Raw genomic sequence first — 21,721 nt, 5'->3', positions numbered from 1 at the left:
GCGAGGAAAATGGCGGAGCTGTTGCTGGGGCAGCACTGCGGGGTGCCGGACTGCCGGCAGTTGGGTGAGCAGTGGGGCTGCGCGGCTCTATGGGGCCCGGGGGCGGGAGCTCCCTGGCAGGACCGCCTTTGTGACGGTACAGAACTATTGTCGTTATTGTTCTGTTTTTCCACTCTTCTCCCGTGGTGTTGACGGAGCGGTAACCCGAAGGAGGCAGCGGATCTCACCTGTAGGGTGGAAAAACACGGCGATGGCCTGAGAGTGGGCGCTGGCAGTCGGCCGGCATTCTGTATGCTGCGTTTTGGGAGTCTCCGATAATTAATCGCTCAGTATGAGCGATGAGTGTTTGTCTGATCGCTGGTGTTCTACTTTCAGTGTTTGATACTGGAGGGAAGAAAAAAAAATCCTTAGAAATAGCATCATTACAGAATGTATTTACATTTAATTTACCTTCTCTGATCTTCTTTCTGTAATGATAACTGGAGGAGTTAGTGGAACTGGGCCACAAAAACCACTCTGGGGTATTGTGTAAATGCAATTGTTAAGTGTCCTGGTGAGGATGCCTACCCCATGATAAAGGTAAACAAAAGTTAAAAGTGTAAAAATGAAAATAAAAACTATTAGCCAAAAAAAAAAAAAAAAAACCAAACAAATAAAAAACGTGTTGTTTAACTGAAAACAAATCTCCCTTTCTGGTTTTAAGTTGAAGGAGGGAAGATTTATGTTGGATATCAGGAGGAAGCTCTTTGCTATGAGAGTGGTGAGGTGCTGGCACAGGCTGCCCAGAGGGGCTGTGGATGCTCTGTCCCTGGAGGTGTTCAAGGCCAGGTTGGATGGGGCTCTGGGCAGCCTGGTGTAGTATTAAATGGGGAGGTTGGTGGCCATGCCTGTGGCAGGGGGGTTGGAGCTTCATGATCCTTGAGGTCCCTTCCAACCCAAGCCATTCTATGATTTCTTTCAGATTTTCTCCCCTTTGTATGTGATGGCTGTTCAGGTGTTTTCTGGTAAGTTTTCCTGTAAGATCTCAGTGTGGCAATTGTTGTAGACCTAAATGTTTTATGAATGTGTAGTAACTGGTTAGATATGTTCAGTTAAATAATAATAATAATATTTTTTTTACTGTCTGTTCTCCCAAGTAGCTGCTGTAGAGATTTGAAATTAGAGAGCGTCTCTAGAATGTGCTTAACTATTACAGAAGGCGTGAGGGTTAGAGCTTGGTTTGTACTGATGTTGGTGTTTGTTTTATGTAGAAAAAAAAACACAAATTTATCCCAGGGTCTCAAATCAGAGTAGAGAAATGATTAGCTGTCTCATGTTGAGAGCAGATCTAAAATTTCACTTTAAAATTGTAGACGCTTTCAAGGCATTTCTGGTGTTGTGGAGAGTGATCCAAAATCCATTAAAATAGACAAATTCCAGTTGCTTTGAGCTGAATTCTTAAGCATGCTAATGACCTGACTGTCTTGGAATGCTTTATTAACTTTGAGCATTAAGTCCTAAGAGATAAATAACTGTTGTGGTTCTGCTTGTCAGGTAGCAAAACACCATGCAGTCATTTGCTTGTTAATTAAATTCTCAAAATTTATTCTAAAGTGTTGCTATGATAAAACTTATCAGATTGCACTTAAAACACTGAAGTCTTTTCATGTGCACTTTTCTCCTCTTGAGATGATGATAATGTTGTGATATTTTCTTCTTTTGCCACCGAGTCTTCAGCACAGGAGCCGGGATGCTCATGGGTGTTCTGAGGTAATCTAATAATACAGGACTACCTTTAAAATTCTGTGCAGCTGAACTAGCTATTTTCAGATTAGACATATATGAATGGTAAAGAACTATGAGTTATTAAACTGAGAGTGCTTGACAGGCTTAAAAAATGAATGTACTCTTTCTCTGTGTTTCAGAATTAAGTTTGATTAGAAGGATGGTTCTTTTTCTAACAGCTGTATGAATGAGAAGTAAGAGAGGATTGCTAAACTAATTTTATCTGGAGAATGGAGAGCAGGCGCAGTCCTTTTCAGTAACCAGGCTGGTGACGTGTCTGTGGTATGTTTATTTACACAGAATATTTTGTACTGATGCTTAGGTGAATATAAGAAACAACTCTGTGAAACCAGATCAGCACAGATCTTACCTATGCTCATATAAGGACTGCCAAGCGAAGGAACTTTTGCCAGTTTTATGTCCCTACTGTGAAAAACATTTTTGCCTGAGGTGAGTGGAATAGAGTGCTTAAAGATAAATGCTTGTTCATTAGCGCATGGGGCATAAATTAATGCAAGTTTTTATCTCTGTTATTTATAGACATCGGCATCAGTCGGATCATGAGTGTGAGAAACTGGACACACCAAAACCTCGAATGGCTGCCACTCAGCAGCTAGTTAAAGATATTATAGGTGAGTACAATGGGAAATATATATACACTACAGTTTTCTTCAGAAGGCTGGTGACCTTCTTTAATGGTCTAGACTTGACCAAAATAAAGAAAAGGATGGGAGTTCCTTGCTTGAATAGCCTTAAACTCACCTGTCTTCATATAATTGTGTTCACTCTAACTGCAACAAGAAAAGAGTAGCATATATCTAGAAATAAAATCTTTGAAAATTGAGAGGAGACTCAAGTTTCTTTCAGAATTATTGCATTGTTTTGATTCAAGTACTATCATGTAATTAATTTTAGTTAGCCACTTATCTTTGCATATTAGTTTATGCAGATAATGGTTGTATTATGTGCATGTGCCCATCTGCTGGGATTATACCTATGCAGTCAAGGTGGCAAAAAAGAGTGACTCCACAATACAATTTTTGTAGCTTTTATCCAAGATCTGGTGCAGGAAAGAGAATAGAAAGCACTGCCTAAGTGTCCCATGGGTGTTATATGTAGAAAGGAGAACCTAAACCTGTTGCCATACAAATGAATACTGTGATCATCACAGCTACAGAAGCATTGGAGTTTGTATCTCTTTAGCTTTTGCAACTTGTTTGCCTGGTTCTTTTGCTGGTCTACCTTTCCATGCAGCAGAGTTCTGATATGTCATAAATATCCTTGAATAGGGGTGCATAAAATATCTTGCCCTCAGGAGGACAGGTAGGGAGTTGACAACAAGACACAAGATGCGGTAAGGCTTATAGTATAGAGATATTATAAGCTTATTCCAAGATATGTTCATGAGAAATGTGATTCATGCTAACAGGAATAATGTTGTTCTCAGATTCTAAAAAAAATGAAGACATAAAAAGCAAAAAACGCAAAGGAGCAAGGAACAGTGAAACAGCAGCAAAAGTGGCATTAATGAAACTGAAAATGCATGCATGTGGTGACAAGTCCTTGCCTCAGGTTAGTCATACTTGGTTTCCATAATTGACTTCTCTAAGGAAAGGATACATTTTCTAACTTTCTTTTTCTTCTAGTTCTGTCAGTTTGTTTTTGGATTTAATTCTCCAAGGCCACAGTGTTTACAGATAAATTTCAGCTTGGCATCCAAAAGCTGTCTCACTGATCCCATGTCTTTTGTAAGGTGTTTGGGTAGAGTTTAGAGCAGTCAGGTTCTTTATAACAGAATTGTGTTAGCATGCCAAGTTTAGGCTTCTGAGATTGGATTTATAATAGTGAAAACATTCTGCCTGGTAATTAGGTGTTTAATTATTGTTTTTAAAACAACTGCAGCTATTCTATTACTGAGTCTTCTTATGATTTTTTTTTTTCTGTACTTGTCATGCTTTAAATTAGATAGGTTTTCTGCCATGAGCAGGATTATTACAAAGACCTGCTTGTAAAGAAATATTTGAAATTAATCACTCTCTCTTCAGCAAATCTTATGGAACATAATTTTTAAAAGTCTGCCATCAGAACTTAAAGGAATACTTAAAAAGGGGCTTCCTATTCCAAAGCTAATAAGTTCTAACAAGTTTAACACAAATTACTGTATGCCAGTTTCTCTCATTATTAATTTTCTTATTTTGATATTCTCCAATCCTCTAGAATAGCAATAACTGACTGATAAATAAACTCCTGCATCTATCTCTATTTAATTTGCCTCCTAGACTCTTTCTAGATGATCATTTCTTACTCTTCTCTACTGCCCAGCTAGTTCCAGTTTGGCAGATTTTTTTAATATGAAGTTTCTCAAATGCTTCTTAGGCATATTACTTCTCTCATCACTGTATAGTGAAGCTGTAGGTGTTCAAAACTTGACTGAATCTGACTTGACGCCACCTGATCAGTCATTGTCATTAGGCTCAGCTTTAATTTTGCCTTGCTTTGAGCATGGTTTGCACCATTTGACCCCAGCAGTCCTTTCTAACTAAGATCAGGAAAAACCAGGCTATCTTAGAAATGTCTTTTCTCTCTTGGTAGGCCAGGGATCAGTTTTCTGTAGGTAATTGCTTCTTTGGGGTACTGCTTTCAAGACTGACCAGCTCAAAACAGGAAAGCCATGTGGCAATATAGTGTTATTGTATCCTTGATTGACTGATATTCTCGTGAATATGGCGCAGAAATTCCAGGAGGCATATTCCAGAGTTAGGGATGCAGCAGTAGAATGAGCAGTTCTGTGAATTATGTTGCAGTGAGCTGTGGGAAACTGCCTCGTCATCCGTAGAACTGGAGGAGGAACTGGAGGAAGGTGCTAGGACACTGTTAGAAGCTAAGTTACGTTAGTGTGTATTTGTAATAAGCTGGCTGTGTTAGCTGTTTCACAATTTGTAGTCATTTACATTTTAGAAAGATTCAAGTCCTGCTTCCTGTTCCCCTTTGTAGTATTCCTCCGTGTTACAGATTTTTGTGTGAGGAAAATGCATAGGTTGAAAATCAGTTTTATGAACAAATTGGGAGGAGGATATATCTGTGTTTTGTTTTGTTTTGTTTTTCCTAGGGAAGAGTTAAATAAATCCTTATAAAAGAAGAACTCTGTCTTGTTTGACAGTGTCAGGCTTGGATTCATAAAGGACAGACTCAACTGATGAATACATCACTGCATGTGTGCGGAATTATGCTTTGTCTTTCTGATTTTATTTTTTATCTTTTATAAATGTAACTGGTTTTTATGTTTTTCTAGGCGGAAAGAATTTACTTTCAAGTTCTTTTACCAAAGGGAAACAAAGAGAAAAGCAAGCCTATGTTCTTTTGCAGTAAGTGGAGTATTGGCAAAGTAGTAGATTATGCAGCTTCCTTAGCAAGCCTTAAAAATGACAACAACAAATCAACAGCCCAGGTAAATAAGTAATAATATATATATTTTTTTACCCTTCCCTCCTTCTCCTCCTCTTTTTGCATCTCAGGCAAATTTTGATGTTAATTTCTGTGTTATTTTTCTTGTAGAAATTGAGGTTATGCCATAGTGCCTCTGGAGAAGCCTTGCCATTTGAGCACACATTGGAAAAATGGCTGTCTGATGAAGATTATCCATTATTCAATGGTGGAAATATAATTCTGGAGTATCTTGATAACGATGTTTTATTTATAGAAGACACAGAGTCATACTTAAGTTAGTAACTTATTGCAAATAAAACAACAAAAGATCTTCTAGAAGTGTGGTATTCAAACCAAGACCGGTTTCTTCCTCGTGGCATCACAGAATGGCTTGAGTTGGAAAGGACCTTAACAATGATCTAGTTTTAAGCCTCCAGCCATTGGCAGGATTTCCACCCTTACATCACTGTATGCCAGAATCTGTTCTTACCTCTTGAACACTCAGTTTCCATGAATTCTTCAGTTGCATAATTGGCAGAACTATGTCCTGAAAGGACAACTGGTTGCTACAATAACTCGTATTACAGATACTCACTAGCTAAAATGAACTCTTGCTTTATTGACATTTTGCAGCTAAATAACATTTTTCTAAATTTTATATGTATTTATTTTTGTGTAAACGATGGCTGAATTATGTACTGATAAATATCGAAGATGTACAATTGCAGTGTGTCAGCTCTGTGAAGGAAAAGAGCCCATTACAGTCTTGCAGTATGTTTTCTACATCTACAGGGACAGATTTCAGATGGTTCAGAATGCAGCACTGGAGCCCATGCTTCAGATCCACATTTTCTTAGTGCATTGATTGTTAGAGAAGAAGCTTTATAAAGCAAAGGTAATTCTCACATGTCTTTTCTGTGTTTCAGAATTTCAGTATCAAGTTCTTTTTTTAATCTTCCACTTAATTACCGAGTGAAATCATTCTCTCTTAGATAAGATTTCAAAAAGGAAGAAATATGGTTAAACCAGCAGCACAGTTTTTAATAGCTTGTGGTTTCATCCTATCCTGATTGGGACAGTGTCTGTTTTAGGTAAATCTGTGTTGCATCATCATCAGCAATCTGCAAGATAGACTCCCTGAGTTTTAAAGAGGTTGTTAATGGTGCTTCAACATAATGGAATTACAGCTCTAGTTGCTTGTAGTGGCTTTCTCTGATGTCAGAGTCTTGAAATTTGGTTTGGAGATGGTTAAAAAGATTGTTTGAAGTATAAGTAGATGTACTTCATATTTTGTGTAGATGCTGCAAAAAGGAGGTGCTTTCCACAAAGGAAAGAGCTGATGAGCCAGAGTGTAAGGAAGCACTGAAGTGCTGTTGTAGTTATGCTGTCTGGTGTGTCTCCAAACTTCTTTCCACCTTCCCTCAACGTAACTCACTTCCCCCCTCACTGTAAGAAAGACATCAAGGCCCTGGAGCATGTCCAGAGAAAGGCAACAAAGCTGGTGAGGGGTCTGGAGCACAGGCCTTATGAGGAGCGGCTGAAGGAGCTGGGATTGTTCAGTCTGGAGAAGAGGAGGCTCAGGGGAGACCTTACTGCTCTCTGTAACTACCTGAAGGGAGGTTGTAGTGAGCTGGGGGTCAGCCTCTTCTCTCATGTGACTAGTGATAGGACTAGAGGGAATGGCTTCAAGCTGCACCAGGGAAGGTTCAGGCTGGATGTTAGGAAATACTACTTCTGTGAAAGGGTGGTCAGGCACTGGAATGGGCTGCCCAGGGAGGTGGTGGAGTCAGCGACCCTGGAGGTGTTCAAGGAACGTTTGGATGTTGTATTGAGGGACATGGTTTAATGAGAATCATTGGTGATGAATGAATGGTTGGACTGGATAATCCTGTGGGTCTTTTCCAACCTTAGTGATTCTATGATTCTATGAACTGACATACAGACATGCTAAGCAGGAGTCAAGGTTTTCCAGCAATGTAGGTAAAGCATGGTTCTGCAACGAGAGCAGAACTGGTGATCATAGAATTGTTTGAGTTGGAAGGGATCTTTAAGATCATCTAGTTCCAGCCCTCTGCAATAGGCAGAGACAAGATGTAATTCATGGAATGGGGAGGGAACGGCTAGAAGTAAGGATGGCAAACTTTGGAGCAAAGATGTGTCAGAGGCTTTGAGAAATCAGCAGGATTGTCTTTATAGGATCTTTATAGATCTTCAGTGACTGAATATTCTGAAAATCTTTGGTTCACAATAGTGAAATGTTATGCATACATTTCTCCACTTCCCCCTACTTCTCTCTGCAGCTGTGTCATCTCTCTTTCCAGCATGAAAAGAATAGTTCTCCTTTTCTCTTGCCATTTCTTTTCTTCCCTTTCTTCGCATATCCCTTCATGTGCCACCTGTACATGAAGCATATGGCTTACATGACCGTTTTACCACCTCCCCAGCATAAACCTATTTGATAAAAAGACTGAGCAGAGATGCGTGCCAGAACTGCCTGCACACAGCCTGTTCTGAAGTTTTTATTTACTTCATAATACAGATTTTTTTCAGTGCATGTAACTGTGGGCAAAATAATTACAATAAAATTTACTGGAGCTAGGGAGAATATAGACTAGGGAAAGTGGAAGTAAATCCTTGGAAAGATCTCAAAGATTGAGATAGAATTGCTCACATTAGCTGTTAGACTCTAGCTTCTTGTTTGTTATTTCTTTGTGTGGTACTTTTAGAAAATGGATGAGGTTAAGGCTTTGCAAATGTTTTATCTCTAAGGGTGCTGCAGGTTCCAGCTCCTGGCCTTGTGTCATTTCACACACAAAATCTTTCATGTACTGGTGTAGAGGTACAGAGCAAACTTTAAACTTAAATTTGCATCAAAAGCTCAACTTTGCTTGGGTATGTCAACCAGCTCGTATGGTGAACCGGTATTGCTGGTATGGTGAACCAGCTGGGCAGTGCCAAAGTAAACAAGAAATACTATGTTGTGCTGAGGAAGCAGACAGCCATGTCTCAAACAGTTTCTCTTTGCGTGTCTATTAGAAAAAGTATATGTCCTGTGGTGTGTGATCTGCATGGCCTGAAGATGTTTAGCAGCAGATGTGTTTTCTTGCTTACCAGGTGTCACAACAAAAGCAAAACCACAGTCAGTGTGCCTCTCTCAGTTGGTGCTACAGTTCTCAGTATAAACTTGTAATGATGTGCAAACTAATCATGCAGGAAAACATCTGTACAGCCCTTTAAAGACTGACCAATACTGCTGAAGGTCTCTATGATTCTGCCTGTTTGCAAAAGAGGAAAGGTGAAGTGTGGAAAGGTGCAGTGACTCAGCATCCTGGCACTGCTGGGAATGGACACCACGTCTTTGAGGTATAAAGGAAAAGGTGAAAGCTGCCCTGCAGAAGCACACAGCTGTGGGTTGGTTGGGGTGCCACTGGGAGTGGGAGACAGGTTATGGTCATTCTGAACCGTAAAGCACATTACAGCCCTTGTCCTCCTTGTTGTTTGTTGTAGATCAACATCTTACATGTGAGAGTAAGCTAGATTAACTGTCATTTGTAAACACAAGATGCATCAGTGTTTTATCCTGAGGAAGGATGCAGGGCCAGGCTTCAGAGTGAACTCTGAAGTTGTTCAGGCAACCTTACCAAGGAAAGCAATGACTGTTGTTTCCCTCTGTCTGTTTAATTGTATTAACCTCAAAAATGCAGCTTTTTATTCTTTTTTGTTTCCAAAAATCTGTCTGGATTGTATGAGCTTTTCTGGAAATTTATTGTATGACTAAAATCAAAACCAGTGGTCTCTCTCAGGTTGCTGGTTTGGTGTTATCTCAACTACTAGACCTGATGGGGATGGAGGGAGATGGGGGAGTGAGGAGGCAAAGAAGGCTGTTGCACAGCTGTTGTAAGCTTGTAGATAAAGATCTTGAACTGACAGAACGCCATCGCGCTCGGCGGGCACTGCGCGCCCCACAGCTCCTGCTGCGCGGGGCCGGGACAGCCGGCAAAAGGCGCCGGTCCTCACTGCGCAGGCGCGGTGGAACCTGGCGATGTAGGGGCGTGGCCAGCGCCTCCGGGGCATGCGTAGTGCCGTGAGGCTGAACGCTCACTCGGAGCAGCGGCGGTGGTTAACGGAGCTCGGAGCCGTGAGGTCAGGTGAGGCGGCCCTCTCCTCGGTCGCCATTTCGGGATGCGGTGCTGCTCTCGCGGCCCTTTCCTGGTGTGAGGCAGGGGCTGCTCGCGACTGGGGCCGCTTTTCGACCCGACGGGACCGTTCGGAGCCCCGGGTGCCCTGTATGGCGGCTGGGTGCCGGTGGCCTGTGCTCTGCTGGGACCGGCGGGTGTGGGCTCCGCCACTCGCACCTCCGCCCTCAGTGCGGGGCTGAGCCTGCGGGGCGGGAGGGCGCCGAGCTGGGAGAAAGCAGCTCCGTCCTGTAAACGCAGCTGCCGGTGTTTAACTAGAATTCATGCAGGCTTACTGTTCGAATGCGTTTCTGGATGTAACTGGTTGCTTTTCCTTTGCTGTGCCGTTGTGCTGGGTGTCTGTGTGCTTAGCGGGACGTTGCTCGGTGCTTCTGATACGGCACCTTACTTGTGTTATTTGACTGGCCCTGTGCGCGCAGGGCTCTGTGGTGAGTAGATTATGAACACAATTGGACCGTCGGCTCGTTGTGCTTTATAAAAGTAGGGTTTCCTTTGGCAATCTCCCGCCGTTAGGACCTGGACAAGGGTCACAATATCAGGATACTCAGGTTGGGGATGGGTCATGGTGATTGCAGAAGGGTTTTTTAATGAGTGCTTATCCTTTTAAATCTACAAGCATTTCACATCTCTTGTCTTGCTCATCGTGTCTCAATGACAGAACCACTGGAAGGCTTCTGAAAGGGCTGTCTTGAAAATGAGGCAAACCACCAAAGTTGAATGAATGTGTGACCCGCTGTGGGTGTAGCGCAGTGTAGGATATGCTAATTGCTGTTTCACGTAGGCGTGCATACAGAGCGGGGTATTGGTACCTTGTATTGTTTCTTAATACATAAGTCTATAGAAGACGCTTTTAAGTGACTGGGATCTTTTATCTTTCTCATGTAGAATCAAAAGCATTTCATATTACTGTTTGGAACACACCCCTAGAGCAAAGAGTGACAGAATAAACAACAAAGTATAGGTTTGGGGCTCGTTCCTTTCTAATTTAAGGCATTCACATTCATTTAAACCATACTTAAAACAAGACTAAGCTTTATGTCAACAGTCTTCTGCAGTAAATGATAGTGACAGTTCTGTGGCTTTTAAGCAAAGAGGCCCTGAGCTGTACACTGCTCACTTGTAACTGCACTATTGCTTTTCAAAGCCTTTATGTACATTGAGGTCAGTGTCTAAATACAGTGTTGCATGTATGCTTGTGTCTTTCAACACTGTGGATTTGGACTTGTTAATGTTTTTATTTTACGTCTTACTGATCGTCACAAAATGTCCAGATAGTCTGGTAACCTCTACAAAGCTTTTTATAAACTTGAAATTTGTCCTTCCTGAGTAAAAGATAATGCAGACTTCTGTATTCCAGTTAGGAGAAAACGCTGCAGGCTGATCAGGAAGAGTGAAAAATTAGAATTTATAAAAAGTAACCGTAATCATTTCTTGTGTTAACATATCCCTTTGGTAGGCTGTACATCGGAGAAAACATGGCAGATCCTTGGCAAGAATGTATGGATTATGCAGTTACGTTGGCAAAGAAAGCTGGAGAAGTAAGTATAAACCATTTATAACTAATACCGTTATTTATTGAGGCTAGTATGTGTGTAGCTTTTGAATGTAGCTTTTGAATGAGCTTTGGTGTTGGATATTCTTCTGTGGAGTATTGAAAAAAAAAAAAAAAAAAAAGGAATTAGCACTGTAGTTAAATAACTTTCGAGATTGGAGTGTCTTTCAGCTTGGTTAGTGTAATAGAAAACTTTGCATCTTTATTGGAATGAGAATCTAATAAAAACCAAGGAATATCTTTTGTTCCTTAAATTTCATTTTAAAATGATTTTGGAATAATGATAAATGATAGGTATTTGTTTTTTCCCTTAAATTTTTTTCCCTTATTTTTTGCATACCTGAAAACTGTTGATTGTCTTTCTTTGGAACACTGTTGGTCAGCTTTACACAGTGACTTGTTGGCACATCGTACATGCTGTTTTCTCTTTCTGAAGAATGCTTTACATCTGCAAATAAGAAATGTCTCTCACAGCATCTGTACTTTAAAGTTTTGTGATCTGAGATCTCTTGAAAGAGCTTTTCTGTCTTAGCAAAGGCTCGTCATAGGAGCTGTTAATGAGGGTTCATTTATTCATGGTAGTTCTGCTTGGTACAGCTGTCTGCATCTTGAGAAGATGGCACGTGTACTAATGCTGTCCTCAGAGCTGCAAAATGGCAAAACATTGTCCCTGCAATGATCTCATTACAATCTTCCCTGAAAAAACTTTCTGAGTAAACTAATAATCTGGGCTGTGAGGCATGCGTTCTTATTCAAGCTGATTCTGCCAGTTTTAAGATCATAAATGTAAGATCTGACTAAAAATGCCTCACATAAGCTCAGTCCTAAATATCTCTGTTTGTTTATTAATTTATAAATTTAGCACTTCTAGCAAAACAGAGCTTGGTGTCATGTACCATTATAAAGGTCATGTAGAAGTTTGTGCTGAGTAGGGACTGGAGAAAGATGTAGGGGTGAGCTGCTGCAATTAAATGGAGATTTTGCTACTGTTTGTCTTTCTGTTATGTATGTGCAGTATAGAAAATCATAGTAAAAATGATGCCCAGTGATGCTCAGATTCCTGAGAGAACTAATTTTTTCCATGCTGTTAATGAATAAACCTTTTTTTTCCCCTTCTTTTGTTAACAGATGATCCGTGGAGCACTCAAAGAAGAAAAATCCATTATGATTAAAAGTTCACCAGTGGATCTAGTGACTGAAACTGATCAAAAAGTAGAAAACTTCATTATCTCATTAATAAAAGAAAAGTATCCTTCTCACAGGTATAGTTCCTAATGGATGTGGCTCTGGACAGTCTAGTCTAGTGGTTGGTGACCCTGCACATAGCAGGGGGGTTGAAACTAAATGATCCTTATGGTCCTTTTCAACTCAGGCCATTCTATGATTCTAATCAGTTCAATTTTGATGGGGGGGGGGGGGGGGGGGGGTGGGAGAGGTAACGAAATGGAAACTTTGATTTTGCTTGGGAAAATTCTGTTATGACAGTCTGTTGGAAAGTTACAAAAATCTCCCATAGCTTTAGTATATTGTTTCTTAGTGCTGATTTTTTCCCAAATGCTTTGAAACTCATTGCTTGCTAATTTTGTTACCAATTTAAGAAAGCTATAGTAACAAAACGTAGAGTCCACGGAGTTCAGTGACATAAAATTAGCGTAGGTCAAGGCTCATACTGAAAATCACTTCAGTCTGACCCACCTGTATGTCAGTAAGTGTTTGGTCTTCTGTTTTTGGGGCATCACGAGCAGCCCCAAGATAAGACTGGATCCCAAATATCTTGTATCTTCACTGTCTAACCTGGATGGCTGCTGTGGTAATGAGTGTGCCTATGGCAAATCTCATACTGTGTAAGAGTCTTGCAAGTAGATTGACTTTTTTGCTTCTGCATAACTAAAAGTTTGTTATACAAAATACAAATACATAAAAGAAATTTCTTCTTGAAGGCTAAGTTGTATTAACTTGCTGTCTTTCCAATTTTGACATAAGGCTCAAGTTTAGTACAGTTTTCTAAAGGCATTTTCATTCCTTTTCTTGGAGATTTTCTTATCATAACAATATATGTAAAACTTAATAAATATGCATAGAATTAGAAGAACTCAAGTGATGCAAAATGTCAGCAACTTAGCCAAATCAGTGTAAGCATCCAGACCTAAGTAACAACCTTGGAAGAAAGAAGTTTCTGGTATTGACAAACAGTTTAGAATATTTGAACTTATTTTTATATTAGGTAATTTATACCCTCTTGGACGCGTGTCTGTTGAATTTATTTCTGATGAATTTCTCTTTTATCTAAAATAACTCTTCAGTCTCTCCCTTCTTGAAGATCTGCTTTTTGGAAACGTGCTGCTTCTTTCTGAGCAGTCATCTTCACTTCTCCAGCTGATCGTAAGAGCAGGCATTTGATGCATGCTTTTCATTGGTTGAGTAATATGTGATAAAATAAATGTGCAAAAGGCATAGGAGAGAATTCTACCGTTTTACACTGATCCTAATAATCTTGCAATTCAGAACAAACACTTCCAAAAAACAGAGTCTGAAATTCAGGTTCTTGTGGTACGGCCACTTGTGTCCCTTGGTTTAGTAGCATGCCTGATGACACACACTTTGCCCTGTCTTTTGGGGGGCGTTGATTTGGTTTTCATCCCTTCACCAAGTTCCCTTTTTCCATAATACTGGTAAAATGAATGCAGTTCTGAGTTGTAACAATTCTTCCATCTCTGAGTTAAGTATTAATGAACAGTTACTGTAGTGATCTGAGCCCATGAGTGTGACCATAAAAGCTTTCTCCAGTTAAAATATAGGCAACAAGCAATGCTTTATAGTACCCATAAACTGAAAGTACTCTAGCCAAAACTTGGCGATGGTGTTACTGTTTAGAATGAAAACTTCAGTGTTTAGAATGCTAAATTCCAGTGAGGGATATGAAAAAAGCATTTTTTCCCCCCCATTTGTGCTGTTTTCTGACATCATAAATTTCAGCGCAAGCTTGGTCAGGTGCAGTTTGCGCTTTCCAGTTTTTCTCATCTTTTTCACATGCAATTACCAATGGTATGAAAACCCATATCTTGCTTCAAGAGTTTAAGTTTCAAGGACGTTATTGTAATTCAGAACGTTCAAACAATTTCTTTGTATCTTTTAAATATGTTTCCTACTGCAGCTTTATTGGAGAAGAATCGGTTGCAGCCGGAGAGGGCAGCATTTTGACGGATAACCCTACATGGATTATAGACCCTATTGATGGAACTACCAACTTCGTACACAGGTCCACCTTTCACTTTTTGTGTTAGCAACTTCAACTGATTAACGTTTTTCTTTCTGCAATTCCTAGAAAGTACGGCTTTTTCTCTTCTAAATTGCTTTAAAAGAGATATTGCTGATAGTTAGAAACTGTTGAAATTTAATGAGGCACTGGATAATTGTAATTGTTATTTTAGTATTTCTTTAACTTTTATAGTAGTCTTGCCATAAACATGAGCATATATTCCTTCAAAGGCTTTTACTATGTGTGGTCAGCAGCCTTGAAAAGCATCAGGAGTCAGAATTAGGAGCTGCATCTTCAGAGAGGTTTTGGTGAAAGGCAGTAACAGCTCCAAGCACTGATTTCCAGCAGCTTTCAAATCTGATCTGGGAGCTCCTACAATGAAAGAAAATGAAATTATCACTAGTGACTGCCTAGTGGGTGTTCTGTATGTCGAGAATGGGGCTTTCAGGGTAATGATGACTGACTGTTCCCTCATCTTTGAAACACAGAGTTTGACCTTTAGCTTTTTTGAACGTTCTTGAATTCCATTTTCAAATGACTGTTTCTGTGTGGGCCACAGCTTTAAATAGCTTCTGTATCCTGATAATTAACGTGTATAAAAAGCCACAAGGAAAGAACATGTTCTGCTGAATTTACCAAGTTAAATCTGTAAGGAAGGCAGGGGAGATAACTTCTTCTGATGAGGCTGTTTTGGCTAGACAGTTTGTTCCTTCTGAGAAAGGTTAGTGGTATGGAGACCTGCTTGTATTCTTTGGCTATAAAAATGACAGTCCCCGAGCCCAAATGTAACATTCCTAGCTTCAGTGGGTGGAAAAGTTTGTATATGCAATGGTAAATGGTGTTGTTGGGTGTATTTCTATAGTAAACTGCAAATTCCAGAAAAAGTATTATTTTCTATATATGCCATGTTTCTTTTTTGGTTATATATTGCATATGAGTGAACATTGTTTTTGTTAAGCATAATCATGGTAACAAAAGAAGTTTGGTATCTTCACATTAGTGAAATGTTTTGTTTTGTAGGTTTCCATTTGTGGCAGTTTCAATTGGCTTTGTTGTAAACAAAAAGGTATACTTTTCATTACTTAATATCTAATCAAGCAAAACCAAGCAATTTCTTGTTGCTAGTTACTATTAAGATTCCTATTTTCACAGTAAATAGGAAGAAAGGAAAAAACCAGAAACCTCAAGGTATCTTTCCTTTTCCTTGCAGATAGAGTTTGGAATTGTGTATAGCTGTGTTGAAGACAAGATGTACACTGCCAGAAAAGGAAAAGGGGCATTTTGCAATGGTCAGAAACTTAAAGTGTCAGGCCAAGAAGGTAAGTGGAGCAACACAGCTTTTTAAAAATAATTTCATTTCTTTTACAAGTGGTACATCAGTACTTTTGGACTTGGATGTATTCCAGTTTCTTAGCACACTGTTTTGCTTTCAAACACAGGCATTTTGGCCATGAATTATTCAGATTAGAGAAACACTTATGTTCTCTTTGATGCTTTAACGTGCTTGTGATCTTTGCACGATCAACGCTCAGCAGTTGAATTTCTTATTCCCTGTGTGTGTTGTTGTTTTTTTTTTAAATTGTATTCCCTGTAAGTCTGTAATCCCTCTGTTTGTTCTTTAGAAACCATAACAAATCCATTAAACAATTCAGCTTTGTCCGGCTGTGAACTTTGTCCAGGTTTTAAATCACTATCACTCTTTTGTACTTACCTATCCTATGTAAAATAAAATCCTCACTTAAAGTGGAGGGCCTTTAAAGTTCTGAGAACTTATCTAATTTTTCTAACAATGCTTTTTCTCAATAATGACATCAATTAATGTATATATAAAATTGAACCACCTTATGTTGACTTTATTTCATATTGTCCTGTCACTATGCCCATAAGAAAGGATTTTTATACATCCAGTACATGTAGTATTAATATTTAAATGGTTTTTATTCTTTTATGTGGGAATGCAATGGAGTAAACTCTGTTTGAATTTATCTTAAGTTTAGTAACAGTAATTAGGTATGTAAGTTGTACTGTTGGAAAAGTGAGGTTTTATTTCTTTTTTCAGACATTACAAAATCCCTTCTAGTGACAGAATTGGGATCAAATCGTGATCCAGAGACTATAAAAATAGTTCTTTCTAACATGGAAAGACTCCTCAGTATTCCTATTCATGGGTAAGATACTGCTTATTTTTTATATTTACTGGTAGTGTTACATAAGATCATTTTTTGGACAGATCACTTGCATGTCATATTTTAAAAGTGCAGTGGGATATAAATATTACTGTGTAGTAGCTCTCTGCAGAGAAACTGTATTTTCACCTTTTGAGACTGAGAATATAATTAAGGAAACAGTAACAAATCAGATAGTATTGAAAATTAAAGCATGTTTGGGTTTGTAGGACTAGGAAGTATTCTGTTTTCCTAGTGTTTTTTTATTTTAAGGAAATATGATTGGAGAAGCTATGTTGGATTAAGGAAGCTGTTAGATTTCTTATTTCTGTGTAGTAACCAAAGTCATTTTTATTTTCTAATATAGAAGACAAAAGTAGATCTTCCTTTCCCCTTTTAATGCTGCACAAAGACTTTTAATTTGTCCAAATAACTGACATGACCAGCAAACTGCTCTTAACTCAATGTGTTCCTTGTTTCTTCTCATCTAGGTGACTTGAAACTTACATTTCCACAAACCTTTTTCTTTAAATAAAGGTGGTTTCTGTAGACAGATTTCTGTTGTTCAGTCTACTCATGTTTCTAATCTAAAAGTAGTTCTAGCTTTGTGCTGAGATTCTCAGGGTTCTTGTTTTGACATTTAGCACTTAGTTTGTATTTTCAAAAAACCTTCCAATGTCACTGAGGAGTATATGCTAAGTTATAAGTAAGGAAAACATGAAGTGTCTCCTCGCTTCAACTTTGGTATTTTATGTGTAAAAAGCAAATTGAGCTTGAAGTTGGTTTAAGTTGCTTCTTGCTGTAACTTAGCTGCTATCAATTTGCTGATAATTGAACTAATTACTTGTACAAGTTACTTATTAATTATATAACTATATTAATTTCCAGAAGAAGCTAGAATTTGTAACACAAAGAAGATTTTGATTAAGTTACCCATACTGGTTTTTCACTGTGTAAATTATTTTTTTATGATGGTTGCTACTGGTTTTTTTTGCAAGCCAGAGATGTTTACTGAGCTTCCCTTGAGAAAGGGAAGTAATTGTCTTTTCAATGTTGGTAAGTGTGTGCTGTATTCGAAGTCTTGTATTCAAAAAGCAAAGTAGAATATCTGTTATTGTTTCATGGGTAAATCACAGAATTGTAGGGCTTGGAAGGGACCTCTGGAGAACATCTAGTCCAACCCCCTGCTAAAGCAGGTTCTGTACAGAAAGTTGCCCAGGAAAGCATCCAGGCAGGTTTTGAGTATCTCCAGAGAGGGAGACTCCACAGCCTCTCCAGGCAGCCTGTGCCAGTGCTCTGTCACCCTCAAAATAAAGATTTTTTTCTCATATTCATAGGGAACTTCCTGTGTTTCAACTTGTGCCTGTTGCTTCTTGTCCTTTCACTGGGCACCACTGACAGGAGCCTGGCCTCATCCACTTGACTCTTGCCCATTAGGAATTTATAAGCGTCGGTTGCATCCGTTGTCAGTTTTCTCCAAGCTGAGCAGTCCCAGGTCTCTCAGCCTCTCCTCATAAGGGAGGTGTTCCAGGACTCTAATCATCCTTGTGGCCCTCTGCTGGACTGTCTGTGGAAGTTGCTCATGTTTCTTAAACTGGGGAGCCCAGAACTGGACACAGTACTCCAAATGTGGCCTTACCAGGGCAGGGGAGAGGGGGAGGATCACCTTCCTCGACCTGCTGGCCATGCTCTTTAATGCACCCCAGGATACCACTGGCCTTCTTGGCTACAGGGGCACACTACTGGCTGACAGTCAACTTGTTGTCCACCACGACACCCAGGTTTTTCTTCGCAGAGCTCCTTCTCCAGCAGATCAGCCCTGAACCTATACTAATGCTTTTATTCCTCCCAAGGTGCAAGGCTTTGCGCTTGCCCTTGCTGATCCTCATCAGGTTCTGTCCAACTCTTTTATCTGTCTAGGTCTCACAGCCTTCTGGTATGTCAGCCATTCCTCCCGGCTATCTTCCATAATACTAGGTTTTTTGGTTTTGGTTTTTTTTTTAGGCTGAGAGGTTATTCAATATTTATTTTCTTTCTAAAGCCACTTTTTAAAATTGGAATTCATAAATATTATTTCTGGGAATTTGCTATGCATACAGCTTCAAGCTACTTAGAAAAAGTAATTGGGAATGAAGTGATGCATATTTGTTTCACTGCAGCATTCCATCTTGTTTGCTCTAGCTCAACTCATTTTGCACATGATGCTTTTGTGTTCTTTGCCATGTGCACATACCTTGTGACTTCCTTACAAACTGTTCTTATCTGGAAAAACAACTGTGTTCTTTAGGATTAGAGCTGTTGGTACAGCAGCTGTGAACATGTGCCTTGTGGCAGCGGGTGGAGCTGATGCCTATTATGAAATGGGGATTCACTGCTGGGATATGGCAGGGGCTGGAATCATTATTACTGAAGCAGGCGGTGTACTTCTGGATGTATCAGGTAAGCATAGGAGAATGCATGACATTCCTTTGTCATTTTAAATAGCTGAAAAGAGAATGCAGAGAGGTTATTACTACTAAACAGAATTTACATCCAGTTAATATACGGAGACAATTATCTTATAGCTTCAGAGCATACCACTTTTTAACCCGTTTGGCTGAGCACCAAAAAAGACAGAATTAAAAAAAAAAAAAATAGCAGTAAGCATATGTTGAGAAAAATTTAAATGTAGTTCATATGCTGCATAAACCTGTTAAGTTAAATGTGTTTTTCCAATGGCAGAACATGGTCCAGAATCATAATATATCCTTTTTTTGTTAATGCTCATTTTCTTAACAACTTTTAAGTTTTTTTCCAGCTGTAAGCTACTTAACTTGCTTGCTTTTATTTCTAGGTGGACCATTTGATTTGATGTCTCGGAGAATAATTGCAGCAAGCAGTCGACCTATTGCAGAGAGAATAGCCAAAGCACTTCAGATAATTCCTCTGAAAAGAGATGATGCAACTAACTGAATACCAAAGCTGCACCTTAAACATACAATTATACAGTGGTTCTCTCTCTCTCGTGTTTGTTCTACACCTTGCACCTGATTAAAAAAAGAGAAAAATAGATTGTGTTCTTTCAGTACTGGATAGCTTATGGTGTGACTGTGAAGTGGTGTTTTGAGGTTGGACCAAGATCTAAGTAAGCTTTTATTGTCAAGTATTCTATTTAGCATTAAAAACACATATTTGCTTCCTTTTATAGATCTACAACTGCTGTTTTGAAGCTTTATACTACACTGGAAGGCATAGCGTAAGACCCGTTGTTTAGTTACATAATAACGAAACAGATTCACTATCTCAACACCACGTAATTGCATCTGACCAGAAACTGAAGGCAATACTGTTTATCCGATCTCCAACCATTTTTCTCCTGACTGTTGTTTCTTTTTCATCGTCATCAGCATAACAATTTCCTTAACTTGTTAGGGTTTTTCTAGAAGTAGTTTGTGTGTTTCCGAATGTTTTTTTAGTTGCTTGTAGTTTGGGATCTAATTTAAAGCCTTTTTTAGTTACCTGTCTTTTGTTTTTGTAGTCGTGGTTCTACCTTTTTTACATTAGATAAACAGTCTATTTTTCTGCTTTTTATGTGGCCAGTATTCTTGCATATTTATTACAGTTGCAGAAATAATAATTACGTGTTTTTCCCCGGAATAAGTTCTGAGCACACTTCCTATTGACAGATGGACTTGCTCCAAATTAAGATTGAAGTATGACTTTAAATTTGTCCTGTCAGTTGGAATTATCAGCTTGTATGTACTAGGTTCTCACACTTATTATTTGGAACTGTAATATCCATTAATCTTGTTCGAGTTTCTCCATTATGAATTTATTTCAGAACCTAAGGAATAATTAAAGTCTGAGCTGGCAAAAAAATAAGCCAGTAGTCCAGGCTTCTTACATCATTCTCTGTAAGTTATAATAGCAATGACTGAGTTCAGGTTTCCATTGTGTTATGTTGTATATAGGTATAAAAGAAAATATGTTTCTAAACCTAAGTGTTTATAAATCTAAGAAATGCCAGTAATCTAACGCTTTAAGTGTATAGTTCTAAACTTATAAAACTATACTGTTCTTTGCATTTTTGTATTTAAAAGTATCAGTCTACTGACCAAACAATGAATGCACTTTAAGAAAAAACCTTAATTTAGATCAGTTTTTAACCTGATTTTTCTGCGTCTGAGGTCTCCAAAAGAAAGTTGTCTTATAGAGATTATCCAGTCAAAAGATAGCAATATTTTGGGAAACCTGACTTCTTGTACTGCTGTCCCACTATTTTTGTTTTGGAAAATGATCTCACTTGAAAGTTCCAGCAGATTTCTTATGTAATGTGAGCCTTCAATATCAGTTCTTCTTTTTGCAAATTTGCTGAGATGTTGTATTTGAAACTGTATCTAATGCCAGATGATTAACATTAGCTGCTGATCAGATATTCATAGGTCTTTGTCAAAAAAAAAAAATCAGACTTAATTTTACTTCTAAAGTTACCATTAGATAGGAACTGTTTGGCCATTTCACTGTAACTTTATTGCTGTAAATGATTTGGGATCATTGTTATTTCTTGAGTATGACAGCTGTACCCTTTCTCTGGCTTTTGTAGAACAAACCCTGCGTAACTTTTTTTAAAACTGATTAATTTGTGAAATGGAGACATAGATTAAAAAAAAAAAATGAGGTGAGAGAATGTGTTCAAAATAAATGGGTCCCAGAACAGCAGCTGCTTCAGGTGTGCTTCCCTGCTTCATCGTAGGATCATTAATGTTAGAAAAGATGTCTGAGATCACCTAGGTCAATGGCCCACCTACCAGCAATGTTGCCCACTAAACCACATCCCTTAGTACTGCATCTACCCTTTCCTTAAACATCTCCAGTTATGATGACTCCACTACTTCCCTGGGTGCTCTGTTGCGATGTCTAACCTCTCTCTGAGGAGAAAAAAGTATAAATACTCATCATAGTACAATGCTGGGAACCAGCAAGCTGGATCTGTGGACTTGGGGCTTTCTCTGAGTTGAAAACTTTGCCCTCTTGGCCTCTGATAGACATAGATCACAAACTGTTATGCCTCTACAGAAATAGTGCAGGTGTATACACAGCCCAGTGTTTTTAGAGAAAGTACTTAAACAGCTTCCCATGAGATTGTAGTACGATAATTACGTCACTCCTCAGAACTCAAATCTTACAGAGCACTTTACTTTACTGTTTGTCAGGCCCATCAGCTGGTTGAAACTCATAGCTTTTTCACCCTTAGCTTTCCTAACACTATGGAGAATAGATAGTCATGCTAAAATTGTTTCAATTATATTCTAACATTTTCATATGAAGTGATACATTTACAAGATAGTTTCTGCTGGATAATTCATGTGAGACAATCAGA

The 21,721-nt window shown here is 38.9% G+C and overlaps 2 protein-coding genes across 4 annotated transcripts; both read left to right on the top strand.

Annotated features, from left to right (window-relative positions):
* Positions 1–5,914, top strand: ZFAND1 (zinc finger AN1-type containing 1). The gene is made up of 8 exons (XM_418311.8): positions 1–64; positions 962–1,004; positions 1,710–1,749; positions 2,087–2,214; positions 2,305–2,396; positions 3,212–3,336; positions 5,057–5,212; positions 5,320–5,914. Exons 1-8 carry the CDS (start codon positions 10–12, stop codon positions 5,488–5,490), a joined length of 810 nt encoding a protein of 269 aa, XP_418311.3. The 5' UTR covers positions 1–9; the 3' UTR covers positions 5,491–5,914.
* Positions 5,915–9,290: 3,376 nt separating this feature from the next.
* On the top strand, positions 9,291–21,060 carry IMPA1 (inositol monophosphatase 1). Of its 3 annotated transcripts, none has more exons than XM_418310.8 (9): positions 9,291–9,333; positions 10,843–10,924; positions 12,067–12,200; positions 14,093–14,197; positions 15,218–15,263; positions 15,408–15,516; positions 16,257–16,365; positions 18,650–18,801; positions 19,196–21,060. In XM_418310.8, the coding sequence occupies exons 2-9, from the start codon at positions 10,862–10,864 to the stop codon at positions 19,312–19,314; spliced, it is 837 nt and encodes a 278-aa protein (XP_418310.5). In that variant the 5' UTR covers positions 9,291–9,333; positions 10,843–10,861; the 3' UTR covers positions 19,315–21,060. The 3 variants fall into 3 exon arrangements, with proteins under 3 accessions (XP_418310.5, XP_004939993.1, XP_004939992.2); XM_004939936.5 differs by having other exon boundaries at positions 9,291–9,338; XM_004939935.5 differs by having other exon boundaries at positions 9,291–9,814.
* The last annotated feature ends 661 nt before the right edge of the window (positions 21,061–21,721 follow it).

The sequence above is a fragment of the Gallus gallus genome, chromosome 2 (assembly GCF_016699485.2).
Source record: "Gallus gallus isolate bGalGal1 chromosome 2, bGalGal1.mat.broiler.GRCg7b, whole genome shotgun sequence".
NCBI classification, from domain to species: domain Eukaryota; kingdom Metazoa; phylum Chordata; class Aves; order Galliformes; family Phasianidae; genus Gallus; species Gallus gallus.
This window is presented reverse-complemented; position numbering and strand designations above follow the sequence as displayed.

What these genes read in the sequence shown, in the direction of transcription:
- ZFAND1 (XM_418311.8), top strand. Translation starts at nt 10, where the DNA reads ATGGCGGAGCTGTTGCTGGGGCAGCACTGCGGGGTGCCGGACTGCCGG. An exon ending in GCTAGTTAAAGATATTATAG is followed by an intron (nt 2,397 to 3,211) that starts GTGAGTACAATG and finishes TGTTGTTCTCAG; the next exon opens with ATTCTAAAAAAAATGAAGAC. An exon ending in ACAACAAATCAACAGCCCAG is followed by an intron (nt 5,213 to 5,319) that starts GTAAATAAGTAA and finishes TTTTTCTTGTAG; the next exon opens with AAATTGAGGTTATGCCATAG.
- IMPA1 (XM_418310.8), top strand. Translation starts at nt 10,862, where the DNA reads ATGGCAGATCCTTGGCAAGAATGTATGGATTATGCAGTTACGTTGGCA. An exon ending in GAAAAGTATCCTTCTCACAG is followed by an intron (nt 12,201 to 14,092) that starts GTATAGTTCCTA and finishes TTCCTACTGCAG; the next exon opens with CTTTATTGGAGAAGAATCGG. An exon ending in GCTTTGTTGTAAACAAAAAG is followed by an intron (nt 15,264 to 15,407) that starts GTATACTTTTCA and finishes TTTTCCTTGCAG; the next exon opens with ATAGAGTTTGGAATTGTGTA.